At 39.2% G+C, this 27,767-nt stretch overlaps 1 protein-coding gene across 1 annotated transcript in view; it reads right to left on the bottom strand.

Annotated features, from left to right (window-relative positions):
• The window catches only part of ihha (Indian hedgehog signaling molecule a), a 67,757-nt gene that overhangs the window by 10,755 nt on the left and 29,235 nt on the right, over positions 1-27,767 (bottom strand). The window contains exon 2 of the mRNA XM_039756511.1: positions 12,806-13,067. Within this exon, the coding sequence (XP_039612445.1) occupies positions 12,806-13,067 (262 nt within the window). The remainder of the gene's footprint in view (positions 1-12,805; positions 13,068-27,767) is intronic.

Raw genomic sequence — 27,767 nt, 5'->3', positions numbered from 1 at the left:
TAGCAAAGATGGAGGAGGTAAATATGGTGGAAGTTTGAAGGGCAAAACAACTCAGAGCTGAGATCTGGTGAACAAATCTGCCTTTTGCAAGATCTGTTCAAATGAGCTCACTTGGTACAGAAGCACAACCGTAACATAGGAAACTCTTCCTCTTCTTCTTCTTCTTTTGCTGCTCCCATTAAGGGTTGCCACAGCGGATCATCTTTTCCATATCTTCTTGTTCTTTGCATCTTGCTCTGTCACACCCATCACCTGCATGTCACCTCTCATCACATCCATAAATCTCCTCTTAGGCCTTCCTAGAAGCACAACTGTAATGTAGGAAACAAAACACACTGGCATAATGGGGACTCCTCTCTCACTAACACTTGTGGAACATCCAGCAGCACTCTCAATATCACTTTCTTTTATTTCTTCTGGCGGCTCAAAAATGACAATTTAGAGACTGAGTCATTAACAATATGCCAAACCCTTTAATGCAATTTGATGAAAGCGATGGCCGGTATTTAGTGACGTACTGTAAAGAAACAGGAGCCTTGAAATACGTGGCACACAGTCTTTGCCCCCATCTAGCCAATTAAATTGAAGAACGCACTCCAGGAAATTTCTGTCGACATTTAGTTTCAGCATTCTACCCCTTGAGGTTGGCAACACTCTTGAAGGTGTTCAGCCTGACTTGTTGCTATGTATTTTTTGGAAATTGTAGTTTTTCAGTTTACTTGTACTTTTGCTATGAAGGAGATCAATGTGCAAGTTCACGTTCTCTCCTGCCTGTAGGCCACCCGTCATGGTTGAATATTGAAAATGATGAGATTACAGCTTGTGCACTTTGGTCTTTATTAACTCCAAGCATGTTGTCAAACTTGGCACAAACGTGTTTCTTGCATACTCTTCATGAAGTTTCCATTTGTAGTCTCAGCTTAGACTGTTTCTCCCTCCTCTTACATCAATGTCCTGAAAAACTGTGGCACAAATAGCAGGGTTTTAACTTTCCAGACACTGCATGATGAAAGTATCCAGCATACCATCCAGAAGAGGGTCAGTTTTTCAAATTCTTCATAAACTGTCTTCAGTTCTCTGTGGTTCTTTGGACTGAAACAATAGGTCTTTAAAATCATTCACAAGACTCACACTACGGACTTCTTCCAAGACCTCAAGAAATGCCAATTGCAACAAACTTACAAAGCTACTATGTGTTAAATGCTTTGAATTTTTAAGTTACTGTGTAGTTTTTTATCACTTTAGAGTCAAAGAGCTCATGTAACATTTCATTCACATCCACAGTGAAGAGAAGAGGAGCAGTAGGTCTTCCCTCGATGAAGTATATAAAATAATTGCACTAAAATTTAATTTCCTGCATTTTTAATGTGCCTCCATGCATGCAGTATAAAATATGTCAGTGTTCATTTGGCTTTTATGTGCTGTGCTTCCACCATTTGTTCTGAAACTAAAAGGTCTAGCAAAACATGTTAATATACCTCCAAATTTTTATATCTTAAATACATTAATTATGAGAATTTCACATTAGTACTGAATTGCTTACTTACAGTATATAGTAACTGCATACCACTGTATGAATTAATGCATGCATTATCTCCTGGCATAGCAGCAAATATAAAAACTATCCACCCATCCACCTTCTAAATTTGCTTTATCCTGAACAGGGAGCAGTGGTGTATCCCAGCATGCATTCGGTGCAAGGCAGAAAAATCCCTGGACAGGACAGCAGTCCATCACAGCGGCACACACACATACACACACACACACATGTAGGCCGATGAACCCATCCTGCATGTCTTCGGACCGTGGGAGTAAATCTGTGCTCCAGGGGGAACCCAATAGAGACACAGACAGAACATGCAAACTCCACACAGGGAGGTCCTGGGACACAAATCCCGGCCTCCTTGTTGTGAGGCAGCAGGGCTACCACTGCACTACTGCGCTGTACCACAATCAAGCATTGTCATTCTATCCAGTTTGCCTCGACTGACTGACAAAACTGTCAAACCTAACACAGAGTTGCCAAATCCACTTATTCTATATGTCTAAAACGCAAAAAATGAAATACAGGCAGACAAAAATCCAGCTTTCACCATACGTCTCAGGTGATCGTTCCATCTTGGTACAAATCTAAAACACTGACATCTTCACATTAATAAATATGCATTGTGACTAAGGACCAGGACTCAAAGACATGGGGCAAAGAAGGGCACGAAGGGGCATGGAATAGAGTGTGGCATTTCACACTTCATGAAGAGCAGCTGCCTAAATGCAATTTATCTTTAATTGAGGCAGAACTCTTCTCTGTCTGGAACAGAAACCTCGCAGGAGCTCTTGGTTGTCTACTCAGATTGCTCCTTTGGAATTCCTGAGAATCATTAAACAAGGATAAATATGTACACAGGGCGGAGCAGGCAGAGCCCTGGGATGGTAAGAAAGCAGCCCTATGTGGCCCATGGGTGGGGTCCTATAGACACCAGCCACCACCAGCTTGTTATCAGTTTTTGCTGCTAATTCACTGTAGGTTTAGTCGGAAATTCTGTTGTTAAAGATCTATCATTTTCATCACTAACCTCTGGAATCATTAGATGTCTTGTCAGTATTTATATGTTAGCCAGCCTCTATGTACTGTTTGAATTTTCTTATTCTTCTAAACCATTTAGGTTAAAGTGCAAGTACAGACATAAGCTGATGCAAATAAATATATTAATGTTCAGGCCAGGTTCACCAATTACTCAAGGCAGCCATTTGGTACAAGTCATGGTTCACTTGTTTGTCATTACATAATAGGATACACCAAAGCTGGAAGATGCCAGGTTAGGTTCAGTGGCACTGGTAAGTCCCAACAATCATTACATACTGATGCACATTCAAAGTAAACTACCACTAAAAACACCATTAGGCCGGATATGGCTTGGCTTTGCGTAGTTGTAGGCCCTCTCATTTCTAAACTCCAGCAAGCAATGACTAAAATGTTCCCAGGGCACTGGGATGTAACATAATGAATGCAAATACAATACAATATAATTTATTTTTATACAGCTCAAAAATCACACAAGGAGTGCCACAATGGGCTTCAACAGCCTGCATTTTGACAGCCCCCCAGCCTTGACTAGGAATAACTGCCAAAAAAACCCTTGTAGGGAAAAAATGGAAGAAACCTTGGGAAAGGCAGTTCAAAGAGAGACCCCTTTCCAGGTAGGTTGGGGATTGCAGTGGGTGTCAAAAAAGGGGGATAAATACAATACAATACACAGAACAGAACACAAGTAATCCTCAATACAATATAATAGTGCAATAGAAATATTACAAGTACAGAGCAGAAATCAAATCATATTATGTGATATCATCTATTGTTAAATTCTGCTCCGTACTTGTCAAATTTTTATTTTTATACTGTATTGAGGACTTGCTCTGTTCTGTGTATTGTATTGTATTGTATTGTATTGACCCCCTTCCTTTTGACACGCACTGCGTGCCCAGCCTACCTGGAAAGGGGTCTCTCTTGGAACTGCCTTTCCCAAGGTTTCTTCCATTTTTTCCCTACAAGGGTTTTTTTTCTTTGGGAGTTTTTTCTTGTCTTCTAAGGGAGTCAAGGCTGGGGTGCTGTGAAAAGGCAGGGCCTGTTAAAGCCCATTGCGGCACTTCTTGTGTTATTTTGGGCTAAACAAAAATAAATTGTATTGTATTGTATTGTATTGTAATTCAACAGTAGATGATATCACACAATACAATTTGGATTTGTTCAAAAATGAAAAGAGCTGAAGGTGAACATACAAAAGCTAGATAGAATGGTGTACAAGGCAGCACGATTAAAGGTGTGCTTACACAGCCAGGGTCCTAATGTCCCATTCGATGGAGTCGTGAGCATACTGAGCAGGAAGATATTAGTGACCAACCTGATCTCTATATGAGTTGAGTAAAATGGGGTAACAGACACAGTGTGTCCTGCTCTTAGTGGTGAATGTGTAGATGAGTGAGTGCTCAGACTGTGGAATGTGCAATTTATCTCAGCTTAAACAAAATGTACATCAAAACATACACAGAAGAATATAAAGAGTATTCTTCAAATGATCAAACTCCAGACACAGCAGGCTACGTAAGCAACTTTGCATCCTACCTGATTGCACAGAACACTCACATGTCAAATTATCTACATACTCTGCCACAGACACAATGTGTGATGGAATAGTTGTCTTCTTCTCAAACACAGTCATATTGTGACAACAGAGGGAGATTGCTGTATGAGCGTTTAACAGCCCATCATGGCATGCTAGTGTAAAAATGCCTTGATTGACGACAGGACTTGGTCTACCACATCAAAAACAGTGCTTCAATAAGAAAATACAATTATTAGATTTACAATTCAAATTCAACTGCAACTGTCTGAAGGCCCTTTATCCCTTTCAGACTTATTTAGCTGGATGTTATACTGCCGCTTAGGCTATCATATGTAGCATAAGTCAATCTAAAATCTGCTTTTGATTCTGTGAACCACATTGCTTTGCGGAAGAATTGTCAAGGTGCTAGCATCCCAACAAGATGGTCGACCCATTCCACGTTTTACATACAGGTGCTAATTCCTGTGTCCATCACAGATCAAGTTTCTCCCACCCATTTACCTTCATTGGTGGCATTCCTCAGGGGTGCATTTTCACTCTTGCATGTTTTTGCTGGGCTATAGACTTAGTTATTTCACTGTCAGCTGACTCTTTCATGTTGTTACTGATCTCAGATATACCGACAATACAGTACGTTTGTTGATGGCCCAGATTAACTGCAGGATACCCTCCAATCTCTTGAACAGCACACATTGAATGTGGGTCTTCATGCCTCTTTGAAGACAAAACCAAAGAACTAGAAACTAACACCAGTATCTGTTTTAATCAATGGTATTGTTGTGGAGGATGTAGATTCTATTCTCTGTCTTGGTTTCACTGGCTGTTCTAATTCAAACTCTTATGATGCACCAAACGGCTCTTTCTCCTTTCACAACAGCATTTCTGGATAGGATTTAGAATCACAGATATCTGAGCCTCAACACTAAATATGTGTACTACCTGCGTTCAAAACACTCATGCTAATGAAACATGATAGGAATCATCTTGAATCATAAAGGATCTTTGGCATCAAGAGGTTTCATTTTGTCACCAACATTGAAGTCTGTAAGAGAACCATGTGGCAACATTTATTATCGTTTCCGGCCACACTGCACATCTCCCAAATGACGTCCGACATAAGATTGTCATTCTCATGGCCTGTGTTGTGAAAGACGGCATTCCATCTGTTTCTGACTGGCACTGACTCAAGATGTTGCCAGCCCAACACCTGCTTGTTGGGCTGGCAACATCTGCACTATTAAGTTTGTTTGTTCATCAAGTTAGGCCCAGGTAGGTGTGGGCAGTGACTGATGAAACTATGCAAAGATAGGTTTTGATCTCTAAATTCAAACTTGAAATTATCAACAGTAATTCATAAGTGGGATGGAAAATTAGATACAGAGATAACCCACAGAATTCAGTGTGGATGGAACAACTGAAAATAGGTATCAGGAGTATTGTTTGGGTGACAAATTAAAGCGAAGGTTTAAGGTAAGTTTTTTAAGACTATGGTATGACCGACAATAATGTATGGAGATGAGACCTGGGCAGTAAAGGGAGTGCAGGAGAAGAAGTTGTATGTGTCAGAAATGAGAATGTTAAGATGGATGTGTGGAGTTACAACAAAAGGACAGAATAAGAAATTAAACAATCAGAGATACAACAAAAGCACAGGAAGGTAGACTGAAGTGGTATGGACATATGGTGAGGAGAAACAATGAATATGTGGGCAAAAGAGTGATGGGAATGAAGGTACAGGGTAAAAGAAAGTGAAGGAGAACATAGTAGAGTTGGACGGATCGGATGAAGTAAAAGAAGATCCGAAGGAAAAGGGCTTGACTGGCGAGGAGGTGCAGGACCGAGTTGTTTGGAGAAGGTTGATGAAGCATATTGACTCCACATAAATGCTGAAACAAATAGAAAGGAGGAATAAAGGAAGAAGAAGAAGAAAAGGATCAGTTGCAAAGCTTCTCACTGTTTTTGAAAGACTTGAGTGTGGTCACAGCCACTTATCTCTTTTTAGATTTTCCATGTTTGTCTACACTCATCTGTTGACATCTCAAGTTTTTTTTTATTACAAGTAACTGCAAGTCAGAATAAATTTCACATTTACTGTGCCAAACTAAAATGACGTCACCTGTAGTTTAGACCGTTTCTCTTGTTCCAAAGGGTGCTAGATTGGGTCTTGTGCATTGTGAAGGCTTCTTCCAATGGTAAAAAGACAACTTTGATAAAACAATATTGTTCAAATCAGGAGAGCAAACATGGTATCTTTTTACATAGTAAAGCACTTGGGTGCAGCCAACATCTACTGCTCATTTTTCTCAAAGTCCACTCTTTTTTAGTTTCTTTTTGCAAGTTTTGGATGTTGTTTGTCACTAAGTAACATGAATAGGCAGTCAAACGTGCTTAGTTCTGCAAACATCAAGCATGGTCTACATCTAAAAGGTGGCTTAAATCTGGTCAAGCCAGGGCCTAAATCTTCATTTTGGAATTTTTCACACCCTTCCTCACGGGTTACTTCACATATCCTTTGAGCGCTATTCATTAATAACAAATCCATATTAATTGTGACATTGTTTCACCATACAGCTCACGTCACAGGGCCTCTCAGTGCATTGAACTAGGGCAGCTTGTGCAGCCTGAACTTTTTTTAAGTCTCATTTTATAGAACTTACATGCTTACATGTATGTTTAAAGTTTCAGAATATTTTAACTGTTTCTAGATAACTTCGTATAGTATGATTCCTATTCTACCCTTTTGTTGCAGTTTCCTCAAGAACTGTTCAAAAGTAAAAACAGCCAGATAAGATGTAGAGCTTGTAGTCTTGTGTTAATTCTGGGGGATTCATTTAGTTAAGAAATGTCAACCTGACATTAACAATGACTCCTTATAGGTGAATGCTAGGTGACAAGCATAGTTCATTGCCTAGTGGTATACCAGTGATAGTGGGAGATTTATAAACTCTGCATTAATTTGACTACCATTGCAAATTCAGTAATATATAATAGTTCTTCATTCACTATATATGTCACTATTCTGACTTGGAAGCCATGTTAACCTGTTAAGACTCCCGATCACGTGAAATGGATGAAATGCCTGCAGGAGATGATTAAACACGCTCATGGGGAGCAACTCTCTTTCTTTGTATTAGAAACACTAAGACTGTTCCTTCCCACTTCAGGTCTGCATGGCACTCAGGAAATTGAGATATATATACAAATTACAACTTTCATTCATGGAAGTTTCAAGAAACAAGTATTTGTGAGGCAGCTGTAAGCAAAGGAAACAAGGATAATGAGACAAATGCGACGGAAAAAGCAGAAGGCTAAAGAAGAAGGCAGTGAATACCTTGCTGAGTGGGAATCACCATCCAAAACACTAGCTTTGGACCTTTCCTGGGGGTTTTCTTGGAAATGTTCTGCAGCCATCCCTGATTTGCAAAGCCTGCAATGCACCAGTATGGACAACTATAGTGAGCGACGGAGCAGACTGGTTGCAAGCTCCAGCTTCTCTGAGCAGTCTCTTTTTCCCACATGTGGACTTCTTCAGGTGGCTACGCTAGAAACCAGAGTTAGCCATGTGTGATAAACATGGCCTCCGTCTGAAAATTATGCCCACTTGGTTGCCACGAAGATTGGTTTGCGGGGAGTATCAGCAAACTTGATGGCTTCAGTTTGACGCTCAAGGGACAACTGAGCTGTAGACTGAAAATGAATCTGAGTGAAAAGGAGGAGGGGGAAGGGAGAGAGAGAAATAGAAAGAAAACAATCACATTCAGACAAACACAAAGACAGAAAGAGCAACCTAGACCTTCATGCAAAGCAGGCCTGGGAGTGACAGAAGGATAGAGTGACATCAATGATTAAAGGACAGGCTTTACTAGCTAAATAACAGAGGCTAGGTGCAACAAGGGCAGGACGTACTGCTTTATTCAGTGCAACTCAAACAGGACAAGAAATTAAAAATTGCTCAGCTTTATTTCTTGTAGGTGGAATGCTAATGATCATCTGAGCTCATGCATTGGTCAACCTGCTTTCTCAAACCCTTCCAGCTATTGTTTATAGAAGGGGTGGCCAACTCCAATCTTGGAGAATCACAGTGGCTCCAAGTTTTCATTCTAACCATTTTCTTAATTAGAGCCTAGTTTTTGCTACTATTTCATTTTATTTAATTGATTTGTTACTTAAGACTCAGACCCTTTAAAACAGGGCTGAGCAATGTCGGTCCTGGAGGGCCGCAGTGGCTTTAGGTTTTTGTTCCAATCCAATTGCTTCATGATAAATCATTCATTGCTGATGAGGCATGTATTGTTCATGTGACACTTTTCCTGCTTCATGTTATTTGTCTCGCTTGTTAAGATTTTGAACTTTTAATTGCTTATTTTTTTTTGTCTTAAATGTATTCATTGTTTTAACTGCTCCTTATTAGCAAGGAGATGAAAATAACAAAGGAACCAGAAGTTCTGCATCTAGCTTGTCTTCATTTCCATATTCATCATTCACAATTTGGTTTCGTTTAGCGCTCCGCAGGAAAGTGAAGAAAAAGCAAAGAACTGAAAATTACTCATCTTCATTACTCATTAAGAATGAACTGACATGGTAGAGTTAAACCACTAATAAGCTGTGGAATTAAATAAGATCTGTTATTGATGAGGATTGGCTTCTAATTAAATAACTGGGTTTGGAACAAAAAACCTGCAGCCATTGCGGCTCTCCATGGTCGGAGTTGGCCAGCCCTGGTTTATAGTTTTGTTTGGTATTGTACTTTATTTTTGATTTTATAGGAGATACTGGAGACCAAGATTTTTCATACTCTGGGACACAATGGTAAGGAGCTGAGTAGCTCCTCACCATTCTGAAATATTAGTAGGCAACTTAGAAGAACCGTGGTTTTAGGTTCACATTGTGAACTAGATGTTATAGCTCACTGGTAGTTCCAGATGGTGGCACTGGACTACTCTGTGTTGTGCCACATTGGTAATGACTGGGTGTGACTACTGCCATCACTTCCGATTTCAATGGGAAGAAGACCCTCCCTCCCCACTGTCATTTTTTCATATTGGTGTTTTAGGTGGAGCCTTTTATATTGATGGCCACTGGTGGACCTTCTTGGTAATGCTGGTAAACAGTTATGGCAGCCTCAAACTGCAGGTGTAGTGAGTAGGATGTGTGTTCTGTAATGATATATCATATTAAACACAGAAAACATGGTATTATGAAAACACTGACACTAGCACAGAAAAAGCATGTTTGAATTTACACTAATTCATAAAATAGAACTCTCTCTTTTCATTATGTGGAAAAAAACCTGCCTTATATATTGCAATTGTGGCACAGGTTCCATCTATTTTCTGTTCTGCACTTCCATTAGAGGCTAACTGGAAGTAAAGCCCAAATAAGCCGTAATGCACTCAAGGCAGGAATTAATCCTCAAGTCTAGCATTTCACAGTTTCTGATTACATAATCTTATTTTATCTTTACCTTGATTTTGAATCATATTTTAACTTGATATTTATGTCTGGTGACAATTATATTTCTTAATTTTTTTTAGGACCACTAAATAAAAACAACTGCAGTATATGTACAGGGCCTTCAAGCTCACTAGCCCATGTTACAATTAAGTTGCTTATTCAGCAATCCTAGCAATGCGGTTGCATAGCGTATTTAATTTTTAGATAAAAATCTGAAATGAGCCATCTCTGAATCACTAAAGAAAATGCATAGCTATCCAGTGTATTTATCCATTCACTGTATTTAATAAAAAAAATCACTCATTCAATGTAGTACTGAAGTATTGTAGGCAGAATTAACTCATTTAACTTATTTTTTTTTTATTTGGGCAACTGGATTTCATGCATTTTTGCAGTAAGACTGGGAATACATTAACTTACAGTACGTATCATACATGCCTGTACATTGTCTAAATCTAGTTCTGGTTATCCCTTATCTTTGTAGTAGATCTGTCAAACAATAATATAACTATGTATACTTAACATTCTTGGCACTACATAGAATACATGTGCATCACCATGAGGAACCTGTAATCCAATCACATGTATCACATATATTTTCAAAATAAATATTAAGCTTTTCTGTTCTGTAACACATCCATCCATCCATCCATTATCCAACCCACTATATCCTAACTACAGGGTCACGGGGGTCTGCTGGAGCCAACACAGGGCGCAAGGCAGGAAACAAACCCCTGGGCAGGGTGCGCACACACACACACGCACACGCACACACACACGCACACGCACACGCACACACACACACACACACACACACACGCACACGCACCATGCTCACACTAGGGACAATTTAGAATCGCCAAAGCACCTAACCTGCATGTCTAAGCAAACCCAGGTGTCCTTACTGCGAGGCAGCACTGCTACCACTGTGTCACCGTGCCACCGTTCTGTAATACAACTAAGTGTTAAATGTTAATTAGCAAAGGGTAAATCCCATCATGTCTGCTTCACATTTCCTTTCCTTTTCCTTTTATATTTTAAAGACACTAGTATTCTTTTTCTTTGCTCACGGACCTTTATTGCGGCTCAGAGCAGATTTACAATTTGGCAAGCTAGTATGGCAGCAAATAAACTATCTGCAGGAAACGTTAAGCTTCCCCCCTTTTATTTTTGGTTACATTCGTTTGTGGAAAGTTCTACATTCATACTGGCTTCAATTGTCATCTGCAGTTGGGGAGACCGTCCTAGTTTGTGGTGTGCATTTAGTGCTGAAATATCATGACCAACAATCGACAATTATTCTACTCTATCAGTTTTTCTCCAGCTCTTCTTTCTACTCCAAGGCTGCCAATTTTAAATCCTTCTCTTATTCATTAATTGTCCCTCAACAAGTCACATAAACTGTTTGTGTCCCACTGCATGTGAACAATTGTACTACACCTGTGCACTTGCCAAGCGACTTGAGATGGTTTTCACTACAGAAAAGTGCCATGTAAAATAAAAAGGTGCTGTTGTTACCATCTGCCCAGCTTTATGAATATTGCTAGGAATAGCCATTGTAGATAAATTTTCTCATTCTTCAGGTCTCCATTTCTTCACTATATTATTCTGATTAGCCATTGTTATCAAAACACCTTTCAAACTATCGCTTGTCATTAAGTAACTTATTAATGATCTTTGTGTCAATATTGTCCTTTCTTTTCTTGAGAAATCATTGTTATACCGTTTTACAAACTAAAAAAAGTAAAAGATATCATGTGGTATTGCGGATCCACGGCTTAGAAGAAAAGGCTAGTTTTAAAATAAATAATCGCCGCATTCGCGACTTAAAGAGAGGGTGTGGTAGTGTGGCCGGAGCGGTTCTCAGACGCGACGTGGTGCAGGCGTTAAGTGCTCAGGTGAAGAATCGTCTGTATCCGGGAGCAGCTAAGGAAGGCACTGGGTTTTGTTTTTAAAGGACTGCTTCCAGCCATTGTTTTAACCTCGTTTTAGTTGGATTTATTTATTAGATTTTAACCTCCACATTTTCACTGTTTTTAATGGATTATTTATTTATTGACTTTTAGAAGCACTGCACTCATTCTGAACACTTTTTGCTTGTATCTGTTTTGTAATAAAAGCACTGTCTGCACTTTGCATCTTCCCCCTTGCTTTGTTGGTGTCTTCATTGTCCAGCTCATCTGGTTACATTACCGATGGTGTTGGGTTCAAGGGCTTCCAAAAGTGAAGTGGGAGTGTGAAGCAGAACCTCATATAATGATACACTAAATCACTAAATCATTGGCATTAGCCAAGGTCATCCATGTGCCCTTAATACGCCTTCCACTTAGGCAGCATGACAAAGTCATGTGGTACAACTGTCAATCAGCATATGAGACCTTGCTTTATCAGTTCTGACCATCACCATCTACTCACCTTCTAGCAGTGTTGCCATTAGCTAACCTTTCAGGTCATTAAATATCTCTCATGTTACCTTGTAGAAGCACACTATTGGTATTATCTACATCCTTCACAAAGTGTTTGTGTTGTTAAAACACGGCCACTATCTGACATCCTTACAAGCAAACCATACTTAAGAACAGGCCATTTGGGAAATCACTGCCCGACAATTTCCTGTTCACCTAATATGTCTGAAATAACGTCATAATCTCTTTACTACATTGGTAGGAAATGCGTTCCATGTGCCTATTATTTTTTAACATTTCTGTAAAATCTACTCTGGACAAACTTCACTCTGTGACCCTGGATCCTTATTTGAATAACTTTTTTTTAAATGCCTTTTCATAATAAAGTACACAAATAAAAAGAGCTGCATCAACCTATTACTAATCTTTCATCCCTGCAAATAAAACGCCTTTGTGCTTCTATTTTATTTTTACCTACAGTATATTCCATCAAATTTTGAGATTCCACAATAGTAAACAGATTAGGGACATAATGAGAAGTGTTGTATAAATACCTGCTCTATTCACTATTTAGCTTGGCAGATTATTAGCTAAATGAAATTGTTGAGTAGCTCACAGTTCAGTAAAGAAAAGTACTCAGATTCAGCAGGATGTTAGTCATATTCACAAATTCTCCAATAACTTATTTGCTAGCATTCAGATTATTACACAGGAGCTACATTAAACACACCTGCACAAAGGTTGGTGGTCTGGCACCCTAATGCAGGTGTCCTCATACAGCCAAGAAGCCCCCCCCCACTTCTCACTCTCTCACTCTCACTGTACCTGATTTGACGGAACAGTGGACGTGACCTTTTGACTCGTAGTAAACCCAGTCGAAGCCGGCCTCTACTGCCAGTCTCGCCAGCATGCCGTATTTGCTTCGGTCACGATCTGATGTGGTGATGTCAACAGCTCTACCCTCGTAGTGCAGGGACTCCTCAGAGTGGTGGCCGTCTTCGTCCCAGCCCTCCGTCACACGTAGCTTGACCCCCGTCCACTGGTTCATCACTGAGATTGCCAGTGAGTTCAGTTTATCCTTGCAGCGCTGTCAAGAGAGCGAAACATGGAGTGAGGGCACATGCACTTGGCACACCCACATGCCCTAGTCCGACGAGTTTCCCAAAGTATTTTCACCAAATCTGGCATAAACCTCAGCACCAAAGAATGGGGACATTAGCCTGGCTCACTAGCTATGGAATTCTGTCTGATCAGAGCCTAAAGCTCAGCTGCAAAGCAGAAGGAACACCTCTGACTTTCTTAGAAGACATGGAGTCTGTCTCACAACTGCCTCCACCCTAGCTATAAAAAAGAAGAAAGACTTACAGTACTGACTGCAGGATTACATTGTATCGTTGTTTTAACACATATAGCATAACATTTCTACTGCAATAAGGATTCATTTCATTTCATTCATAATTAAAGTTCGGTGTATTGTAAGATAGAGTGAAGGGAAAAAAGACAAAATTAGAAATCTGATTAGAAAAGAATTGCTAACACATTTTTTGCCCCAATAATTTACAGACAGGGCTATATCATTTAATAATAAATGTTTAGGCAGATTTTTTCCAAACATTTAAATGTAAAAGTCACAGAAAAGCATCACTTTCTGCTATACTTCCAAATTAATATTTTACTAGGTAATACTTTCTGTATGACTGAGTTGCATATTGAGTTTAATTTGCCGGATGTCACAAGCATAATTCTTATACGCATTTCCCACTTGTTTATTTATTCCATTTTGTAAACCTGCACTTTTGAATAAAAATTTCAGACATTTTTTTTATATCACTGAAAAGTGAAAAAGGAAGTGAGAAAAGAGCAGTACAAAAGACAGAATATGTACACCATGGCCATTAAAACATACAAAAAACCCAGTACAGCATTTGGATAATGCATTTTGAATTTTAAAAAATTCTGTCTGTATTGAGAAATGTCTAAATGCACAAATATTGTATGGAAGGCAAGGACACTGCCTTGGTTACCGGGACAGGAGACAAGAAAGTGTGTTCTCGTTATAGGAAGACCACTTTTATTGACTTTCCATTTATACTGTAATGGAGGTTCCCACTGATAGTGGAATTTCATATTCTGGAAAATCAATGCAGATTCCACCATTAAACAGTGGACCAGCTCCTTATTCTTCTGCATGTATTTGAGGAGTTGTGGTAGTTTAACAATTCAGTCTATCCCATAAGAAACCTTTACTGCGCAAATGTTGATCTTTGATGGCTCATGAGACTTAAGAGACTTTCATTTATATTTCATTTAAAAATCAAGTTTTTCACAGATGTTTCTCCCACAATTCCTTAGGAGAAGCAGATTTAGCCAAAAAGTAGATACAATTGAGGTAAAAGCCAAGTCAAACTTTACAATTTGGTTTGAAAAGCATGTGATATTTTCTCTGTTTCTCTCTAGCCAGTCTTGCGCTTTAGTCTTTTCCAAGACTTCATATTTATATTTATTATTGGACTGATGACTTCTAACATTTCAGATAAGATTGCTAACTTTTCTTTTGCTGTTCCAATGGGAACACAGACAGATGAAATGACTTTCGCTTGGTCACATGGTGTCAGTAGTGGGATTTGAATCTACAACCTCAGGGTCCAAAGTCCAAAGTCTTTACCATTATGCCATACTGCCTGCCTTTTCTCCAGGAATGAGTTTGATTTCGTCGGAGCACAGCAATATAAATTAGAGCAAATAATAGTACTACTTAGTTTTGTAATCTTCCACCCGGGGGAGTAAATGCGAACATTAATTTTATTTTAATTTTTTTTCATTTTTATTACTATTTAATTTAATATTGTTTCTTTGTATCAGTATACTGCTGCTGGATTATGTGAATTTCCCCTTGGGATTAATAAAGTATTTATCTATCTATCTATCTATCTATCTATCTATCTATCTATCTATCTATCTATCTATCTATCTATCTATCTATCTAATCTTAGTAAAGTGTTTTATTTCCACAAATATATGTCCATACATCTCACCATCTATTATTGAGTACACAATGGAAATACATTCAAACTGCAAAAAAAATGTCAAGATACTGTTGGAAATTTTGAGCCCATTGTGCGACTTTGCTGAGATCTCTGCTGAAACTCAAGAATACGAGAATACCGGGGTATTATTTCTCAGGAGAAAAATCTGTCTCCATTTTATTTCTTTTTGATTTCATTGTTTTCTAAGAGAAACCTGAAAGATATTAAGGAGATCTTTTTTTCATTTTTTCATTCCTATGGGATATGCTGGACAAGGCCTTCTGGGCCACTCCTACATGCCATTTCGTCTTAGCGTTTGCACAAGAAATGTTGCATTTGCAAGCTAGAAATGAAGTCAAGTCTATTTATAGTGGAGTTAGAACTCTGTCAAGAGAGCGTCTTGTCTGTAATTTTCATACACAGGATATCACTGTGCAGTCATGGCCTGGTGGATCTCAAGGTTGCCTCATTTTATTATGATAACAAGCTGCTAAAATAAGGTTCCTATACAACATTGCTGGACTTGCTGTCTAATATAAAGTGGGGAATTATAAATACATGAAGACCTGGGAATAAAACTGCCACTTCCCTGAATCAAGATGAGCTAGTTGAGGTTGTTTTAATCACAGAGTAAAGATGCTTTCTGAGGAACCAGGCAGAGGCAGAAAAGTGAAGAGATTATACACTTCAGGTGACCTGGCAATCCCTCTGCAGTATCTAGAGCCTACTGTCGAAGGGTAGACCAGACTTTCCACCCCAGCATGTTACCAGTGTGACCAATACCAAGAAAACTTCATAAAGGGCGACTGACCGAGTAAACGTGCATTATTTCCGTATCACAGATATGCATTACACACAGCTTTAGGTTGGCTCATTAATTCATTTTCTAATACATCTAATCCATAGACGAGCAAAAATATTGTTTAAACTGTTCTTCAGGTATGCTGCTGAACAGGTTAGGTGATGCGATAACTAATCAACAGTTGCCAATGAGGGACCATCCATTGGAGTACTTTTTCAACATCATTTTCATGATTCAGAATTGCTGAGTTGGATACAGTAGCATACTCATAAGCCAGGGCAGCAGCAGAATTCAACGTTGCTAGGTTTGTTGCACTCCAAACAATATTAAACCCTTTTAAAAACTTATACAAACAACTTAAAAGCCACAGTGCTCAGGAGAGTCCGAGCAAACCACTTCTAATTATCTCTCTCTGTATTTCTCAGTTATTCAGTCTTGGAAAGTAGGATTTAAATATGCCAGTTAGGAAGCGTTCGCCTAAAAAGTTATAAGGAAATAAAGGATGAATATATAGTGTTTTCGATAAATGTACAATATAGAACCTTAAGCAATTTGCTCATTGAAAATATTCTATAACCTCATGTAATGTGGCTAATGAACTGCGTTTACTAGGCACTGTAACACTGACGTGTAATGCCCAGCATGCCTGCCTCACTGCTCCAAATGGCCGGGCTCTAATGCCATTCCAGTAAGTGTGTGGCTGATATGTTTGTGGTGATCTACTTCAGAGATTCCAATTTTATTCCATTTTCCAAAGATGTGTGGGTTGATTACCGATTCAGTGTGGCCCAGTGTGATTGAGTCTGGCTGTATGCATGAATATAGCATGCCATGGAATTATGGCGTCAAGGGTCCTGGTTTATACCTAGATGCTCCAAGAATAAAGTTCAGTTGCATATCCTATGATAGAACAATTTCAGAAACTGCGTGAATGGACAGATGAATTTTAATTTATACTAGCCAACCCGCGGCGTACCATATGCCGTATAATCAGGACGGTTTTTTAATGATTTTTAAGCACAGGGAAAAAATTAACATTTGGAAAATCAGTAATGTAATAAATCAGCAAGAAAAGCAACATTGTAACAATCCACGGAACGAACCAACACACAATCATTTGTGACTGAAAACTGGCGCACCGCAATCGCGCCTTCTCTTGCCAGACGGAGGGATGGGGGTGCACGGCGGGGAGTGTGGAACGGGAGGAGAGGAGATGGACGTCCATTCAGCTCCCTCCGTCATGCTAGTCTCCTGAATTCTCGTTCAGTATGTACTGCCCGCTCATGTGCCCACCTCCAACTCATCACTTGAGTCGTTGGCTGCTTTTCTAAATATAATCCACCAAGACACCCGACCACGGTAGTAGCGAGGTGGGAGGGGGGTGTGCACAAAGGGTAGGGACGCAACCAGTGGGAGCGTATGAGTCGCACTTAGTGGGAATTCCTCGGTTTGCAGCCCGAATTGGGTTCAACGGCTTACCCACGCCGGGTAGACACACGCTCAATGTCATGCATAAGTATTTATTGAATGCTAAACACTTCTGGAAAGACACGGTTGTCTAAAACAGGTTAGTGTGAGAATACAACAGTAAGTGAATGAAAAGATGGAACTCTGGAGAGAGCAAAATACAACACAATAGTGAACCCGCGGCATAACAAACGCCGCATAATTATTTATTGATGGTTGAACACTTCTGGAAAGACACAGTTGTCTAAAAAGGGAGGGTTTGAGGATACAACAGAAAGTGAATGAAAAGATGGAGAGAGCAACATATAATTGGCCGTGAGTGAAGAAGATGCATGTTTGTCGCGGATGCGAATTGCTGTATGTAGCGTGTAAAACAGTTTGCTATGGTGCACGCGGTCGTGCTTTGTAATCGAAAACTCGGTTTTTAAAGGCTGCCTACTTCATTGTGTTTTAACCTCAGTTGTAAAGGATTGTTTTAAGGATCTCATGGGATACCCCTCGCAAACTGTTTTACACGCTGCATATGGCGACTCACCTCTGCGAGAAACATGCCTCTATGAACAGTCATGGTGGCTTCGAGGTACATGAGGCCTCTATGACAGACGAATGTAAATGACGCCGTTCTTTCTGTGTTGTCGCACCTGAGTTGGTGGGCATGGCTCTGCGAGTTGTCGTTGTATCCAATGGTCTTGGAGTTGGTGGGTGTGGCTCCTCCCTGCGTGCGCCATAGGTGTCTTACTTGTCGGCGGCTTAGTGAATCCACGCCCCTTCTGGCGTGCTTTCCATGGGTGTCTTGCCTTAGTGAATTATATATATAGATTTTACTTTCCAGTTATGCTGAGCTGAGACATGACTAAACTGTTTTGCCATTTCAGCATTTCAGAAGGGATGGGATTCTCAACAACATGCAAAAAATACGCAGTTTGTTTAACATATACAACGGGACAATGAGGAGATACCATTATTGAACTCAGAAAGTGATTTGACTCTGCTGAGAAGTCTGATCTGCCATATCGTAGCCAAGCACTCTCTGCTAGCTAAAAACCTGGGACCTTTGAATGACAAAGAAGACATCTTATCTCAGGGAGTTAAAGGAAGATCTTCTAATCCGCACCTACGCAATTTGGTGTGCACTGTCAGGCTGGCTCCATCCCCCTGGTTTTGCTTGTGACAAGACTGTTGAACTGTTTGAATTAAAGTAGTTTATTTTTCAGCTCTTCAACATAGGGCCCACCAGCACACACACCCAGACTCTGGGTCAATTTAAAATATCCACTTAACGTAGCATCCACTGTCGGGAATATAAGCAGAAAGCAAAATACGCCCAATTGTCCTAACAGACACCCAATACAGTCCTCATGGGCCGTGTATAGGCCAAGATTCATAACTAGGCCCTAATAAGATCCAGGTATTTTAGTTTCTTTTCAGGCCCCCAGAATACTTGAAGTTTCACATATTATTCATATGTTGACCATAAACCAGCACTTGTACATTTGAAGGCCTGATATTATCTCAACATAAAGAAACAAATAAGCACACTAACATCTTTTAGTATCATCACAGTAAACTTTTGTAATGCCTGTGACTTTAGGCTGATACTGTTAAAGCAAATATTACTGTAATCCTCTGTATGCTTAAAGATGCACACTAACTTCTCTCAAACATATACAGTATGAATTAACAAAAATGAAAAATGCATACTACATAAAAATTAGAACAGTAGCCCAGCCAGTTCCACTTAAACATGGCCTACAGAGGTGGTTAACAATGCAAAACGTCCATAAGATAACTGTGCCTCATTGGTTTAGAAGCAGTAAGTTCTTTTCCTAGTTGCCATTTTCTGTGCTCCCTCCTTCGTTTTTATCACTGTCTTTACAAAGACTGAACAGAAGGGTTTCATAACATAGATTTTAACCAAGAGGGTTTTTTTGCCAAAAAGGTCAAATGTATCCTCCTCTCTGTTGCCACATGAATCTTTGTTTTACCAGTGTTCAAACCAACTAAAACACTCTCTACAAATAACATTTTTGAGCACTAATTTTAAATGATTTGTCAACTTTATCAAAAGCCCTGTAAACGTCTTGGAAGTCTAATTTCAGAATTACCTAAGTGCTGTACAATAACTTTCGGTAGCACATAAGAGGTCCTCGAGCTCAAAGCCATATACACACTTCAATAATGAAGGCTCAAAACTCAGTTCCCCAGCCAAGACCTCCAGGCTTCAACACAACTCAAGTGACATAAGATTTCAAAGGTACTGATCCAGAAATGAACACCATGAGCCAGGTAAACATAAAAATAACCAATACATGCAAATGCAAACTGAGAAAACGTCTTTCAGTATCTGCTGTTCTGCATATGAATTTGTGATGGGAGTATAAGAGAGACAACGGGAATGGTTTTCTTTTTCTCTCGTGTGATCTTCAAATCTGTTTGTGGCATTTCACAGGAGTACTGCAAAACCGTGGCTGGATCACATCCTTAAAAAGAATTTAGAGAAGGGCAAGGTACAAAAAAAACAAATGCACCCTCAAGTCTTACTAATTTAATAAAGTTGAGTTTTCGTAAGTAAGCTAGAATTTAGTAAGAACATAGTAAATGTTAGTCAGCAAAAAACTCTGAATTTAATTACTGCATTTATTAATTCCAGACACAGCAATTTCCAAATCATTCCAACCTACCTATTTGGAACTTTTTAAATGAAAACATTCTACATGTCATCTCTTAAATAGTTTAAAGTAATTCCATCCATTTCCAAACCTACTTATTCTAATACAGCCTTATAGGGGCCATAGCCGGTTCTGGTAGCATTGAGCACATGGCAAATATCATTTCGGAGCACATCCATACTTACTCACACTAGCTCAGTTTAAATTCACTAAATAACATTAGATAGATAGATAGATAGATAGATAGATAGATAGATAGATAGATAGATAGATAGATAGATAGATAGATAGATAGATAGATAGATAGATACTTTATTAATCCCAAGGGGAAATTCACATACTCCAGCAGCAGCATACTGATAAAAAACAATATTAAATTAAAGACATTACGCGCATGTCGATAGGATGTGGGAAAAAAAGTAGAGTGTCAAGAAGAACGTGCAGGAAGAACATGGAAACGTCACACAGACAGTTGTTAAAACTGGGTTTTAACTGTGTATCTTAGATACAAGGCAGTGTGCAACCACCTCACCATTATTATCTTCTTTCTTGCATCTGAAGTCATTGGGAATCAATGTCTTTACCAACTGCAACAATGTGGGAGACCCAAACTGTTACACAACTTAATCACATGGCACAAAGCAAACATAACAATATGCATTCTAACACTTAAGGAATCTCAGAAGACCAGACAGCTGAAAGGAAACTTACAAGATCTTAAAGGGAAATGTTAGTTAAATGCAAACACCATACACAAGGAGGACAAATACTATACTATACTATATACTATAATATCCATCCATCCATTATCCAGCCTGCTATATCCTAACTACAGGGTCACAGGGGTCTGCTGGAGCCAATCCCAGCCAACACAGGGCGCAAGACAGGAAACAAACCTAGGGCAGGACGCCAGCCCACCATATAATATAATATAATATAATATAATATAATATAATATAATATAATATAATATAATATAATATAATATAATATGTTATCACAACCCACACAAAAATCCCACAAACCTCTGCAGTATACAAGAAAAATAAAATGTACTTTGTAGAGAAATATTCTTAAACTTTTCCATCCATGTCCCCCAACACACAAAGTGCTGTCTGTATTGCTACAAGTGTTTGAATTTGACATTCAGACATTCAAGAGAAAGGACAGCTTTCAAATAATCAACAGCTCCACCAAGACTTGAATGTTTAACTGGAATTTGTTGCTCTATTTGGTATTGTTAAGTGAATACTGTGATACAAATGATTCATCCATTTTTGTAACATCGATGGGAACTGCCGTCCATTTTCGAAACATTAGCTACAAGGCAGGAACCAAATGTGAATGAGGCCATGGTCTACTGCTGGGCAATAAGGACATACTGTACATGCAAAACTAATATGATGATTATTATCAGTTTAATTTAGTATGAACGAATTTAATGAAGGATTATATTGTGACGCAATGCATGCTGGGCTCAGTGGCTTTGTCCTTAAGGCATCTGCGTGGGTTTCTCCCTCAGACATTCTGGTTCCCCTCCCACATCTACATGTTAGATTAATTGTCAACATCAAATTGGGCTCAAACTGGTGACAGTTGTTTCCTGCTGACCCAGGAGAGATGAACTAGATTAAGCCAGTTTTATAATGGATGTATAGATAATTTAATGTTCAAATTTGAATGACCCTGTATTGGAAATATGACCCAGTAACAGTTTACAGTTCAAGAGCAGAAACACCACTCTGACAAAAACTGCAGTACTAACCTGTTCAAAAATAATTCAGTTTTCTGGTCCGAGGTTCAATATGTTTTATGTGGCGTAGGTTCCCAACAACAGCATGCTATCTTGAACAATTGCAATCTTATTACATCCTATAATGGCAAAAATTGATCTCAATTTATTATTACTTTTTTTTTCTAAACTAACAGGAGATTAAGATTTATGTTTTTTTTTTTTTTTTTACATAATAGCCTTCAACCGTAAGCGATAAATGTCTGGCTTGGTGTGTAAGAGTAACTCAGTGTCAAAATACTGCACACATTTTTGTATTAAATATTTAACAGCTCTGGGTTATATATAATGGATCACTGTTGAGAAACTACTTTTTGCTCTCAAAACACTTCATTTTTTTAGTAATAAATTATTGTCTCACAATAACAGCAAAATAAGTAACTGTGTTGACTATGTTACAAGACTTTACATGTTGACTTTATATTATTATTACACTGTAATAAAGTATCTTTTACTGTCAGTGTGCTTCCCTAATGCAAACTGACTGCTAATAGCACAGACAATTCCCAGTACAAACATCGCAGGACAGATGCTTATTACGTTGCTGTGAATTTCACTGCCTCTGCCTTCCTTTTCTATATTAACTGTATATATTTACATAAAATTACAGTATCAATAACTCTAGGGGCAGCTATCTACGCAGGCATGCTTATCTCTGTGCCTGTGTGTAAACATTCAGCTTTTGTGTTTGTTCTGTTTTCTCATTCCTTTTAAACAGTATTAAGTCAATCAGAAACCCTCATTGTTAGTCAAGGAGCAGGTGAAGTGTATTAAGTAAGAACAGCAGGGGAAATAAAACACAGTGATAAGGAAACAGCAATAATACTCTTTATGACCTTTACATCCTTTGAAGAGGTCAGGCACAGGTGAGGTTCAATGTCGGCATGCTATCTTGAACATTTGCGATCTTATTACCTCCTGTAATGGCAAAAAATTCACCTCGATTCATTTGTTTTCAAGGGGTTGTCAGGGAGTTTTCAGATGACACTGAATGACTGGCAGAGTAGAGTTAAGGCGCTTTTCCACTGCATAGTACGGCACGACACAGTTCAGTTCAGCTCACTTTTGGGGGGTTTTCCACTGGGAACAGTACCTGGTACCTGGTCCTTTTTTTAGTACCACCTCAGCCGAGGTTCCAAGCGCGCCGAACCGTTACCAAAACGTGGACGTGTAAACTCTGCTGGTCACTGATTGGCCGGAGAAAATCGTCATTACTGCGTCACTGGCTATTCTTTTCTTTAAAGGTACACACACACGGAAGTTTGTGTCGCGTCTCTCCATCGCTGGACGCAGTTTGTTGCATAAGTGGATGAATGTTTCTTCAGACATTCGAAAGTTCTCCAGCCACTGAGTGTTTGTAAAACCGAGAACAATCACATCCCACCACTCTGAGGCACGGTTAAATGTCCAAACAGATGGTCTGTTGCGGCGACTTTTTTGCAAAATGTGGAAGATCTGTAATATACAGAATCAGCATTTTAATGTTACACTGGCAGTTAAGTTCATTTTATGCTTTGCAACAGTGATAAAAGTTAGCTAGTGACGTGCTTTTTTTAGATGCTTACCCTTGCGCGTCGTCGAGCTAAAGTGTTGTCGTTGTCTGCGTGTTGTTGTAAAAGTTCCACGGTGTCACGGCAGTAGAGGCGGCACAACTATAACGACACGTGAATAATCCCGCCCACTCTAAAGTGGTACTAAACTGCAGTCGAAACGCAAACCGAGCCGAACTGAGCCGAACCAAGGTGAGCTGTACTGAACCGTGCTGTGCCGTACTATGCAGTGGAAAAGCGCCTTTAGAGACACCAGCACTCACAATGGGGGAATTTAGAACCTCTAATCAGCCAAACTTGGTCATTTTAAGGATGCAGGAAGATATCTAAAGAAAACACAGTAAATGTGTAACCTCCACACTGGAAACAAGGAGAGGTCCATGCAGGTGCTAATCACAGTACTGCACTAGTTCACCAGAAAAGCATCTTGGCCACTCAGTGTACCAAATAAATATCGTATATACTCATGGATAAGTTCTCCCGCTGATAAGCCGGGACTTGATTTTACTGTATAATTTCTGGTATTTTATAATGTCAGCCGAATGCGGAAAACTCACGCTATTGGTCCAAGAGATTTTGATATGCTAACGCCCACCTGAGAGAGTAACAATGGAGCACGCTGCCTTATTTTCTATGTGGATGCGGCAATGCACTGTATTAGCTTGTGCTCCTAACTTCCCTCTCTCTCTCTCTCTCTCTATTCTGCCTACATGACCACACAGTAATAACCGGACTATTCCGAAGCAACGTTTGAACTGATTTGTGTTTTTTGTATCTCATACCCTCATACACCTTTACCATAAGAGCATTCCTCATCTACGATGGAGCGTTTGATCAGAAGCAAATATAAAGCTGGTTTTAAATTAAACGTTGTTGAAGTAGCGAAAGAAATTGGTAACTGTGCTGCTGCAAAAATACTCGATGCGTCTGAGAAACTGATGTGAGATTGGAGGAAACAAGAAAATGTCAAAAAAAAAATTAAATGTCGCATTTTTGAACGGGCATATAAGTCAGGCTCTGAATTTTTGATTGATTTTTCAGGTTTCAAGACCCAACTTATATGTGAGTATATACAGTTAATACAAATGAGCTTAAATGCAACAAAACAGTCTTTTAGGAAGAAAAGCAGGTCTGTGAATTCAAATCAGAGTAGCACTTCCTTTTCTGGGAATATTTGGGAAGGGGAAAATTGCATATAAATAAACTAATAAACGTAAGTTGAAAACATAATAATACTGATAAACGAAATAAGTTGAAAACATAATAATCTGCTATCTGATATTTTATGCTGCCATAAATGCAGATGACTGGTGACTTGTTATATACATGTGGCATTTGGCGTAAACCACAGAATATAAAAATAAAGTTGACACGTCCACTAGACTGAGCCCTGAGACGGCACAGCTCGCTGTAAGCACGAGGAGTCTTTCAGCATCACTGATGCTCCAGGCAGTTGCTAGCAGAAAACTGCTCTCCTGTCTTTATACATAAAACACACTAATCTTAGCTATAGCCTGTATAAAATCATATGTCAAGAAATGAAGGACAGTGGCAAATAGCGATGATAAAAACCAACTCCAAACTATAACCTCTGTGCATGCATAATTACTGGATACAATTCATAATTAAGTGCAAAGATAGAATAAATGAGAAGGAGTAATTGCACTTAATCACATTAGTAATAACAGCAAATTTGGAATTCACAGGTTCAGGAGCCACTGAATTGTCATTTCTGTGAAAGTGAAGCCGATGTTTGTTTAATGGTCCCTGTTCCCACCACGGCACCAAAGCATTTCCCTGAATCAAGCAAATTGTAGGCTAACTGAGTGACACAGATACATGTTCAGAAGTTGCAGAGGATAACAAATGAAATGGTTAAATATGTTAAAACCAAAAGAAAATCTTTGCTTTGCTCACATGTGAGTTTTGTATGGTTAGCATTTGTGCTGTGACGCCTACCCACTTTGTTCTATTCATGTTCATTTATGGTCGGAATTTTAGAGAAAAACAGATTGTCATGATTTGCTTCTTGATCCACACCATACACAATTAACGATTCCCTTTATTTTTACTATGAAAATAACCTGCAAATAAATTGCATCACCCCAAATGCAACGTGAACTCCAAATACTATACCTGGCTAAGTTATTTTTTTTTTTTTTAATTTCACATCATAAAGTAAGGTCAGAGGTCAGTGTAGCATTATAACTTGGTGAATTCAGTTGAAAACCGTCTCCAAATTCTCCCTCATTTAGAGTGGTACTCATGGGACATGTCTAACTTGGAAGCGTATGAACACAGCATCTGCACAGTGATGTTTCTTCAGACGGGTATGTTGTGATGGCACCTTCAACAATTTGATGAGAAAGTAGAAGAAGATATTTGAGGTGCGTGCCTTTATTTGTCTGGAATCAAGCACAGAAACTGTTATAACGATGCATCTGACATGTGAGGACACATAAGGTTCTTTTTAAAACTTGTGGGGTACCTGCTTCATATTTCCTTAACATCATTGCTATGAGCTGAAGGACAAATGGCAAACTATGAAAACCTGTGGAAGGCATATCTTATAAGACGCTATGGCCATTTACACACCCAAGATGCTTTAGTGTTATCTGCCAACCTAATGGCATGTCTTGGGACTCTCTGTGGAGGAGTCCACACAAACATGGGGTGATCACGCAGACTGCTGGGAATCGGAGCCTTTTTCAGGTTCTGTGAGGCTGCAGAGCATTCTGCCATTCTTCTCGTTTTCATACTGCAAAATTAGATCAACAAGTGTTTACTTAAACTGCTTTTCCAATGTTTTCATAAGCTGTTAATTGCTTTAGTTAGTTTCTTAGGCAGAATATCTTTTGTCAACAGCCCCATCAAGCCAAGAGAATAAGCTGTCAATTATAGTCACTTCTTATTCAGCCATTAATACCAATTATAAGTGGAATTGAATAGCAGAAAAGAACAAGGGTTTACAAGAGTAACCAGTGATGTAAAGATTTTTTTATTTTTAGACAATCATAAAAGTGATAGATGTAAAAGCAGCTCAAGTCTGAGTAGTGTAGCAAAGACGCAACAAATTCAACAAAAACGTGTAGTATTTAACACTCAGCTACCACATAACACACCCAGCAGATAAATCCACAAGGCTGTTTTAAATTTAGAAAACCATTCACTGACCTCCTACGAGCTCTCAGTGGGACAGCAGGCCTGTTGGGGTCCTGCTGGAGGACTAGGAAATTATTACTAGCATGGATTTGCCCCAGATCTTTGGCCAAGTGAGCTTCCTGATTCTTTGTAACCATAGCATACAGAAATACTGAGTCCTGCAAGTTCTACACAGTGGCAGTTCACCAAATAAATGCAGGTGCCTAGTTCTGCCAGGTGGTGAACCTCCTCTACTTCTCTGAAACTCAGTCAGTCTGGTAACTGTGAGAGGTCCTTGAAGGGAAAATGATTTCTGAAGCCATTTTCTAATGCCCAGTATCTCAGAGACAGATCCATACTGACAACTTAAATGGGAAGACAGGGACTTTGTGCTATAATAACGCATTTCTTTTTTCAAATATGCTTCTTGGTTATACTATGCAGGGCAGCATTTGTTTCCACTGCAGTACTTTTATCTACTCAACAATAAGACAATATGAAGCTTGAATAGTTTCAGGTCTGCTCTGGCCTTTGGCTCTTAAACTGCTAAACCGTTGGACCCATGCAAAAAAATCACCTTAAAAATCCACATAGCAGATAATGGCATTAATAAAGCAATCAGGAAAATGTACATTTAACGAACATGGAAAAAGACTGTATGACCTAAGTTCAGTCAGTTTTTTTTTTGCTGTTGCTTATCAGATAATAATAACAATTCTTTACATTTATATAGCACTTTTCTCACTACTCAAAGTGCTCTACACACAGGGAGGATCCAGGATGTGAGCCCAAGATCTCCTTACTGCCACTGTGCCACTTGCGTGGATGTTTTCTTAAAGCTGCACTGAAGAATGTGACATCCTTAGAAGTGTGAACATACTAAGGTATTACACATTTATACTGTTATATACATATAACATATATCAGTTGCATCAACCTAAGAAGAAGTCACCAACATTATGAACTGGCATTCTTATCTTCAGTAGGACAAGGAGAAAACCTACAGTTCGACTTAAAAAAGCACCAAGTGCCGTGGAGACCCAAAGTGAAGTTGCAGGGCTCTTCTAAGGAGTTACTGGAGATTTTCAAGGCTGAGATTCAGGATTTGAAATGCCAGTCACATGAAGATGGCTGACTGACTTCTACTTCTGCAGCTCCACTATCACTTTCTGCATTTGCTAACATCCATAGGTCTAGGTGCTTGACTACTGGCAGAGTTTTGGGCTCATGGAGCTAGGAAATGTACCTCAGAACATGTTGCCACTCTTCTAGAAGCGGAGTGTGATAATGCACAGGCAAAGGACAAGGCTGATCATAGAAGTGTTATGTAGCAGCCGAAA

The sequence above is a fragment of the Polypterus senegalus genome, chromosome 6 (genome assembly GCF_016835505.1).
Source record: "Polypterus senegalus isolate Bchr_013 chromosome 6, ASM1683550v1, whole genome shotgun sequence".
Taxonomy (NCBI): domain Eukaryota; kingdom Metazoa; phylum Chordata; class Cladistia; order Polypteriformes; family Polypteridae; genus Polypterus; species Polypterus senegalus.
This window is presented reverse-complemented; position numbering and strand designations above follow the sequence as displayed.